The 9,130-nt window shown below is 54.0% G+C and overlaps 1 protein-coding gene across 3 annotated transcripts in view; it reads right to left on the reverse strand.

The window, feature by feature from the left end:
- Positions 1-9,130, reverse strand: part of NISCH (nischarin) — a 49,852-nt gene that overhangs the window by 1,592 nt on the left and 39,130 nt on the right. Inside the window, exons 16-20 of one of the 3 annotated variants that reach the window (XM_007116586.4) lie at positions 4,743-6,155; positions 2,057-2,420; positions 1,420-1,576; positions 786-914; positions 94-255 (exon numbers count right to left, since the gene is read on the reverse strand). In XM_007116586.4, coding sequence (XP_007116648.2) covers positions 94-255; positions 786-914; positions 1,420-1,576; positions 2,057-2,420; positions 4,743-6,155 — 2,225 coding nt within the window. Of the gene's footprint in view, positions 1-93; positions 256-275; positions 696-785; positions 915-1,419; positions 1,577-2,056; positions 2,427-4,742; positions 6,156-9,130 lie in introns of those variants that run through there. The other 2 variants (XM_007116584.4, XM_055079489.1) reach the window with 2 other exon arrangements.

Here is a 9,130-nt window from a genome sequence, read left to right on the forward strand (position 1 = left end):
GGGGGAGGGGGAGAGCTGCGGCACAGAGAGGTTGCTCCGGGGCCTGTTGCAGCCCTTGGGGTTGGCAAGGAGACCCGAGCTGGGTGGGGATACCTGTGGTCTTGTTTCCAAACTCGGAGTAGAAGTCTTTGTCAACAGGCTCAGGGGAGGGCGTGCGTTCCAGCAAGGAGAGCACGGCCATGAGGTGCTGGAGGAAGCAGTGTGTCAGGTAGCTGTCCCGTGTCAAGCATGTAACCACCTGCGCTGGAGAGGAGCCTGCGGGAGAAGGGGCCGGGCACGGTTGCAGGCCGCTACTCCCCCCAGCCCCATCCCCACCCCTGGAGCCATCTCTAGTCTCTAGCAGGTTAGCCTGAACCTGAGAACCACAGAGCCAGGGTCAGGAGGACCCACTTGAGGAAGCATCACGGGGCCTGGGGAGACAGCCATTTCTCAGGCCGGAAGGGCTGTAACATTTTTCTGGAAGGGGATACAGAGGCATTAGGGAAAGAGCTTAGCTTTCTCTCTTCAGGAAGTATGAGTCAGAAACATCCTGCCCGTGAGCCCAGGGCCCACTCTGCCCGCCCACCCAGCACTTTGCCGCCTCTGTCCCCAGCCTCTTGCTCCAAGTCCTGGGGGGTGAGTTCTGCCCTCTCAGCAGTTCCTGAAGCTGCTTCCTCCCGCTCCGGTGAACTGGCTTGTGAGCAGATAAACTCTGCCTGCGATAATGCACACACATATGAAGGTGGAAGCCCGCTGGTGACACTGGCCTTCACCCAAAATAGAAGAAAAGCACAGTGGCCACTCACCCGTCAGCCGGAAATACTGGTCGAAGAGTCCAACGTTGACTACCTGCAGGTCGCTGAGTTTTAAAACAAAGCACTGAGAGATGTGGAAAGGACTGTTGTTGTAGTCGGCGTTTTTCTGATGCCAGAAATCTGTGATAGACAGAAAGGGAACGAACGTGGTGGTGGCCATGCTGGGTGAGCACAAGGTTCCCAGATGTGCAGCTGCCTGGAGCAGGAACGGGCCCCCCTTGATGGCCTGGCCCACTGAGGCCTGGCAAGGAGCCCCCACCACCTCTTGAGCACACATGGCCTCGGGGAAACATGTTCTACAGTCTGAGCCTTGCCTGGTGCGCTGGAGACACCAGGAGCCCTAGGACAGGGCACTGGCTAAGGCGCCCACCAAGGCCCCAAGGGGCAGAGGCTGCCCAACACCCCCCCAGCACGCCTGGGTCCCGGGCACTCACGGGGCCTTACTGGGCGCTTTCACTCCTGGCTTCGCATCCCACGTGACAGCTCCAGGAGGAAAGTGCTGTCATCACCCCCCTTCCTCAGAAAAGAGATTCTCGGCCCAGTGCAGCCAAATCACTGCTGCCTGATGTGGCACAGGGGCTCTAGAGACAGAACCCCGCCCATCCCCTCAGGCCCCAGTGCCCACCCTGCAGCGGCTCCGAGAAGTAGCGGCGGAGGCCATCGTGCAGCACAAAGTACACGGCCTTGGTGGAGAGCAGCACGCAGGCGGTCACCTCTAGCCCCGGGGTCTGGTAGAACACCACTGACGACCACAGGAGGTGCCGCAGCTCCTCGTTTTCCACCTGGACACAGAGGGGCTGGGTTGGGGCCTGCAGGAGAGCAGGGCGGCCGAGGCACACAGCTCCTCCTCCAGGCCTCTGTGGAGGGTGGCCTCTGCCAGCCCCACTACCCAGTGACCTGCCGTCCCAAGGATGGGCCCACAGCCTTGGATGGGGAGGCATGGGACCTCTACTGTGTCTCGTCAATGTATTTATAAACTCCGAAGCAGAGAGGAGGTGAGGGATGGGAGACGGTGTGCCGTGGGGTCTGCCCGGGGCCCGAGGCTAGGAATGGCCGCAGGAGGAGGCGGTGATGGAGGGAACAACTGGCCAGGGGAGGGCACCCCAGGTTCTCCCTACTCAGGTCCTCAAAGCTGTGAACAGCTGAAGCTACGGGAAAAGCCAGCACACATAAGTCTGGGAACCTGAGGCTGACCCCAAGGCGAGCCTGCCGGGGCCCCAGGACGACAGTGCCACCTTCCTCCACAGGCGCGCTGGCCCTACCTCGGCAACGCTGCTGTGGAAGAACTCGACGATGGCGCTCCCCCGCAGGCTGGCGATGTGCCGGAGTGATGGGCAGGCGGGCAGGTGCGAGGGGATCTGATTCTCCTCCGACGTGGATCGGATCAAGTGCTCGCTTGGGTACTGGGCAGGGGCCTCCACTTGTGCTGGGGCCTCCGCTGCCGGGGCTGAGGCCCCCACTGAGGCCTCCGAAGGGGTCTCTGCTGAGGCTGGGGCCTCCGCTGGGACCAAAGCTGGCACTGAGGGCTCTGCCGGAGCTGGGGTCTTTGCCAGGGTTAGAGCTGGGACCTCCGCTGGGGCTGGAGCCGGAGCCTCTGCCGGGACCTCGTGGAGATGCTGCTCATTGCTGCATCTCCCAATCCCCCAAGAAAAACAATATTAACACGTGAGTCCCAAATGCAGATTCACATCCCACGTGTAACCTCAGTGTGACGGAAACGCATGTACCACACACCACCTCTGGGGTCATCTGGGGATTTCATCTTGGTTCCTTATGGGAAGACCAAAGAGCAGAGAGAAAGTGCCGGGGCCCTTTCTCTTGGGGGGGGGGAGATGGGAAGATAGGGCAGGGCTGAGAAAGACAGATGTGGCTCATGGGCAGAAAAATCATTTTGAGAAGGTGGTAAAGGTGTCAGAAATGCCACTACAGAGTCCAGAGCACGGACCAAGGTGCCCAGGGCTGGGACCTTGGGGAACATGGAGTTGAGAACCAAATACTCAAACTGCTCCTCAGTGTGCCTTTGAGGCCTCCTCAGGTAGCCCAGGATCTCACCCAACTTGGCCACCACTGCATGTGGCCACACTGGGTTTTCTCTGGTCTGTTCCAAGCATGAGATCAAACAATGCTCAGAAAGAACACTCACAGAGGTTTGGAGCTCCCTGCCACCAGCCTACATGCCCAAGCTCATGCTGGTTGGGAGTCCTGGATGTCATCCTCTCAACTGGACAGTCCAGCTGTTGCAAGAGATCCCTGGGGCCCTGATCTTGCAGTGGGCCAAATGCCCCCAAGTCCCCCGGGCTGTCCTCCTGCTGTCTTGGGGCAGAGATGCATCTGCTGGGGTAAAGCAGAGCGCCTGCTTTCTGCATGCAGTCCCTACTGTGGGCAGGGTCCAGCCAGGCTTAGGGGTGGCAGGGAAACTGAGACAAAGTGTCACCATCTGAAGCCTCATCATAGGGGCAGGGAGACGGAGAGAGGCCATGCAAGGCTGCCTCTGGCATAAGTGGCTCTCCAGTTCCTGGAGGCATCAAGGGTCTCTATGGAGAGCATGGGACTTGAGCTGGGCATAAAAGGGGTCCCTGATTCAGCCAAGAATATGCTGGATGACCTTTGGGAACATCAGCTGAGGGGCTGGGTTGGAGAGAGAAGGCATGCCCTGTGAGATGCTGGGGTGAGGGCAGGGTCTCCACTGTCCACCAGGATGGAAGAGAAAGTGAGCTACACCGTGTCTCATGGGACAGGAAGGCCAACAAACAAAGGGCTTTCTTGCCCAGGTAGGGAAGCCCCAGCATACATGACGTTGGGAGCAGTAATAGGAGAAAGGGGCACCCTGAAGGGCAAAGGGCGCCTCTCGAGCCCCAGGCACGGGTGAACCTGTGGGTGTGACCATGGCCCACCACAAGCCACTATATGCCAACCCCAGGCGGCCCTGAGGGAAGCCAGGCTCAGGGGCAGGAGCAGGGGAAGAAGAGTAAGGAAGAAGAGGACAGGGCTGGGCTTCCCTGGTGGAGCAGTGGTTAAGAATCTGCCTGCCAATGCAGGGGACATGGGTTCCAGCCCTGGTCTGGGAAGATCCCACATGCCACAGAACAACTAAGCCTGTGTGCCACAACTACTGAGCCTGCGCTCTAGAGCCCACAAGCTGCAACTACTGAGCCCGCGTGCTGCAACTACTAAAGCCCACGCGCCTACAGCCTGTGCTCTGCAACGAGAAGCCACCACAATGAGAAGCCTGCGCACCGCAATGAAGAGTAGCCCCCACTCACCGCAACTAGAGAAAGCCCGCACGCAGCAATGAAGACCCAATGCAGCCAAAAATAAATTAAAAAAAAAAAAAAGAGGACAGGGCTGCCAACTCCTCCCCTCTCTGCACTTCAGTCTCCCCACAAGAAGAAAAGGAGCTTTGCACAAAGTGACCACCCAGCTCACATACTCAGACCTTGCTGCTCTCAGCCAACAGCTTCCTTTGGAACGGACTCACAAAATTACACACAGAGAGGGCCCCTGAGCAACCCAGGTCTTCCTGAGAAGGCGTGTGTGGCTCACCAAAGGGTACGGGCTTGGAGCTGGGGGTCAGAGGCAGGTGGTGCCTGAAGCAGCCCCCTAGCTCACAGAGCCAGCCACGGGACTGCGAGCCTGGAGGCAAGGAGGTGTGCATGATGCCTAGAGGCCATGCTTGGACCCAGTGGAGAGGGCCAGGCAAGGTGGGAGCAGGAGCCTGGGGACCCAGCCACACAGGACTCTAAGTGGCAGAGAACTGGGCCAGCCTGGCTTTGTGGAAAGACAGCTTTCCTGGGCCTCTTCTGAAACCTTGGGAGATAAGAAGCAGCCCAGCACCAAGCCCGAGGGAGCCAAAGGCAATGCTGAGGGGGTGCTGGAGATCTGGGTGAGGTGAGTAGTCTCAGCCAGCCTCCCGCCCCGTGGCCCCCAAAACCCCGTGCTCGGTCTTACCGGGCCCCGTCCTCGGCAGGCTGGCCATCCACAGGGGGGCTCTGAGGCCTGCCCCCAGTTGCAGGGGCCTTGGCGATGACTACAGTCTTCAGGTCCTGCAGTGAGGCCCGCAGCTGGTTGTAGATGCGCAGGAAGTGGAACTTCTCATGGGGCAGCACAAAGATGGCGGTGACAAAGCGGTAGCCCACAAGCAGCTCAAGCACGTGGCCATCCGCGAAGGCACCCCTCGGCTGAGTGCAGCTGCGTGTGGGGTCCAGAAGCACAGTGGAGAGCGGCACACGGCTAAGCTTGAAGCTGTTGCGGTTGCGGCAGTTGTGGGTGCCACGATTGGGCATGGGGTTGAAGTCAGCCTTGATGACGTTGAGGTGCTGAGGTGTGAGCAGCAGCCAGTAGGGGATGGCAGCAGACTTGACAGCCTCGGAGGGTGCGCAGCAGGAGCGCCGCACGGCGGAGCACAGTGTGCAGCTGGCCCACTCAATGTTGCCCGAGTAGTCCCCGGCAGCTGTCTGCACCATGCGCTTGTCACTGTAGACCAGGTACACGGGGAAGCAGCCCTGGCTGCGCTCCTGGCAGCCTCCCACCACCTTGTAGAAGGTGAGCAGCTGGCGCAGGAACTCCTGCAGGCTGGTGTGGCTGCCGTAGAGCACGGGGCTGCACAGCATAGCCATGTGCTGCGGGGCGAAGCAAGAGCGCAGGTCAGCGTGGAACTCGTGCAGGTTGGCAGCGTCTGAGATGATGAAGAGCGTGTTCTCGCTGTGCCGCACCTTGAGCACCAGGCACAGCTCAGGCATGAGGAAGCCAAACTCGGTGAGGTCGCCGTGCGGGAAGCAGAACACAAAGCGCAGGGAGGAGAGGATGTGCTGGCTGCTGCCCCGCGACTCCTGGTGCGGGATCTCAAAGACGGCGATGCCAAAGTCTGTGAGCACGAGGCAGGCAGCGAACTGGCGGATGCTGCCCTGCACGTGGATCAAGAAGCACCAGAGCACCTTGAGGATGCGGATGTGCTCCAGCAGGAAGTCCTCATCTGCGCCCAGGGCCCACTCCAGAGCCAGGCGCTCCTCCTCGCCCTCCTCCTCCTCCTCTTCTTCCTCCTCTTCTTCCTCTTCCTCTCCTGGCCCACCTTCTTCCTCTTCCTCCACATCCGGGGGCCCCATTTCAAAGTAGCGGTTCTCAGTAACATCCTCCTCCTCCTCCTCATCATCATCCTCACCCTGCTCACCCTGGCCCTCCTCTCGCTGGTTGGCAGCCTCGATCCAAGCAGGTAGCTGCCGCTCGATGGCCTGCCGGATGAGTGTGCTCAGGCGCTGGATGAAGTCCTGGTTGGTGGCGGTGTAGCCAATGCAGGTGAAGGGCAGGAAGATGATCTGGCCGGACCCGGGCACCACCTGGACCTCTGGCTCCGTGTGCTCTGGGCTGTTCAGGGAAGAAGCCATGTCAGTGACATGCTGGGCTGGGATGACCCCACCTCCCACGTCCAGTCCTGCTGCTGTCCCCAGGCCCTGAAGAAGCAACCCATGGGTCTCCCAAGCCTCCTAAACAGCTGAGCCTGGTCCTAGGAAGCACCCTGGTGGGGAGCCGAGGTGCTGGAAGGCTGGGGCCACCACACTCCCAGGGCCCAAACCACAGGCATCCAACACAATCCTGCGCACATCATGAAGACTTCTCAGTCCTTCAGACGCTAGCCACAAGCCCCAAGAGCAATGAGTGCTCATGGGCATGGACTAACTTGACAACAGTCCCCTGCAGGGGCACCCAGTTGCCTTCACAGGTGAGAGGCATGGGGAGTGGGCTGGGGGTCTTAGGACCTTCACATTTAAATTCAAGCTCCTTTAGAGATAGGTAATCTACCTGAAAAAGAATTCAGAGTAATGATGATTCAATATCTCAGAAAAAGAATATAGGCACAGACCAAGAAGATACAAGAAATGTTTAACAGAGACAAAAGATTTAAAGAACAAACAGAGATGAACAACACAGTAAGTGAAATGAAAAATACACCATAAGGAATCAGTAGCAGAATAACTGAGGCAGAAGAACGAATAAGTGAGCTGGAAGACAGAGTGGTGGAAATCACTGCCACAGAACAGAATAAAGAAAAAAGAATGAAAAGAAATGAGGACAGTCTCAGAGACCTCTGGGACATTAAGTGCACCAACATTCACATTATAGGGGTCCCAGAAGAAGAAGAGAAAGGGAAAGGGCCTGAGAAAGTATTTGAAGAGATTATAGCTGAACACTTCCCTAACATGGGAAAGGAAACAGTCACCCAAGTCCAGAAAGCGCAGAGTCCCATACAGGATAAACCCAAGGAGGAACACACCGAGACACATATTAATCAAACTGACAAAAATTAAATACAAAGAAAAAATATTAAAAGCAACAAGGGAAAAGCAACAAATAACGTACAAGGGCATCCCTATAAGGTCATCAGCTGATTTTTCAGCAGAAACTTTTTTTTTTTTTTTTTTTTTTTTTTGCGGTACGCGAGCCTCTCACTGTTGTGGCCTCTGCCATTGCGGAGCAGAGGCTCCGGACACGCAGCCTAAGCGGCCATGGCTCACGGGCCCAGCCACTCCGCAGCATGTGGGATCTTCCCAGTCCGGGGCACGAACCCGTGGGTCCCCTGCATTTGCAGGCAGACTCTCAACCACTGTGCCACCAGGGAAGCCCAGCAGAAACTCTTGAAGGCCAGAAGAGAGTGGCACGAGATATATATTTATATAGATAGATAGATAGATGTCTTTTAAACATCTTTATTGGAGTATAAGTGATGAAAGGGAAAAACCTACAACCAAGAATACTCTGCCAAGCAAGGCTCTCATTCAGATTCAACTGAGAAATCAAAAGCTTTACAGACAAGCAAAAGCTAAGAGAATTCAGCAACACCAAATTAGCCTTACAACAAATGCTAAAGGAACTTCTCTAGGCAGGGGGGTAAAAAAAAGAGGCCACAACTAGAAATAAGAAAATCACAAATGGGAAAGCTCACTGGTAAATGCAAACATAAAGTAATTAAGTAGGAAATCACCCATACACAAATATGATGTCAAAACCAGCAACCATGAGGAGACTACAAATGCAGAATATGGGAACTGCATTTGAAATCAAGAGACCAGCAACTTAAAACAACCTTGTATGTAGACTGCTATTATCAAAACCTCATGGGAACTGCAAACCAAACAACTAAAATAGATACACACACAAAAAAGAAAAAGCAACCCAAACACAACACTAAAGATAGGCATCAAACCATAAGAGAAGAGAACAAAAGAAAAAGGGAAGAAAGAAGACCAACAAAGACAAATCCAAAACAATTTAAAAAATGGCAATAGGAACAAACATATCGATAATTACCTTAAATGTAAATGGATTAAATGCTCCAACCAAAAGATGTAGACTGGCTGAATGGATACAAAAACAAGACCAGTATATATGCTGTCTACAAGAGACCCACTTCAGACCTAGGGACACATATAGACTGAAAGTGAGGGGATGGAAAAAGAGATTCCATGTGATGGAAATCAAAAGAAAGCTAGAGTAGCAATACTTGTATCAGACAAAATAGACTGTTACAAGAGATAAAGACACTACATAATGATGAAGGGATCAATCCAAGAAGATATAACAATTGTAAATATACATGCACCCAACACAGGAGCACCTCAATATATAAAGCAAATGCCCACAGCCATAAAAGGGGAAATCAACAGTAACAGAATAACAGTGGGGGACTAACACCCCACTTACACCAATGGACAGATCATCCAGACAGAAAATCAATAGGGAAACACAAGCCTTAAATGATACATCAGACCAGATGGACTTAATTGATATTTATAGAGCATTCCATCCGAAAACAGCAGAATACACTTTCTTCACAAGTGCACACTGAACATTCTCCAGGACAGATCACATCTTAGAACACAAATCAAGCCTCGGTAAATGTAAGAAAACTGAAATCATATCAAGCATCCTTTCCGACCACAATGCTATGAGATTAGAAATCAATTACAGGAAAAAGAAATTATAAAAAACACAGACACATGGAGGCTAAACAATATGTTACTAAACAACCAATGCATCACTGAAGTAATCAAAGAGGAAATCAAAAAATACCTAGAGACAAATGACGATGAAAACATGACGATCCAAAACCTATGGGATGCAGCAAAAGCAGTTCTAAGAGGGAAGTTTATAGCTATACAAGCCTACCTCAAGAAACAAGAAAAATCTCAAATAAACAACCTAACCTTAGACCTAAAGGAACTAGAGAAAGAAGAACAAACAAAACCCAAAGTGAGTAGAAGAAATCATAAAGATCAGAGGAGAAATAAATGAAATAGAGACAAAGAAAACAACAGAAAAGATCAATGAAACTAAAAGCTGGT

The sequence above is a fragment of the Physeter macrocephalus genome, chromosome 18, assembly GCF_002837175.3.
Source record: "Physeter macrocephalus isolate SW-GA chromosome 18, ASM283717v5, whole genome shotgun sequence".
In the NCBI taxonomy this organism is placed as follows: domain Eukaryota; kingdom Metazoa; phylum Chordata; class Mammalia; order Artiodactyla; family Physeteridae; genus Physeter; species Physeter macrocephalus.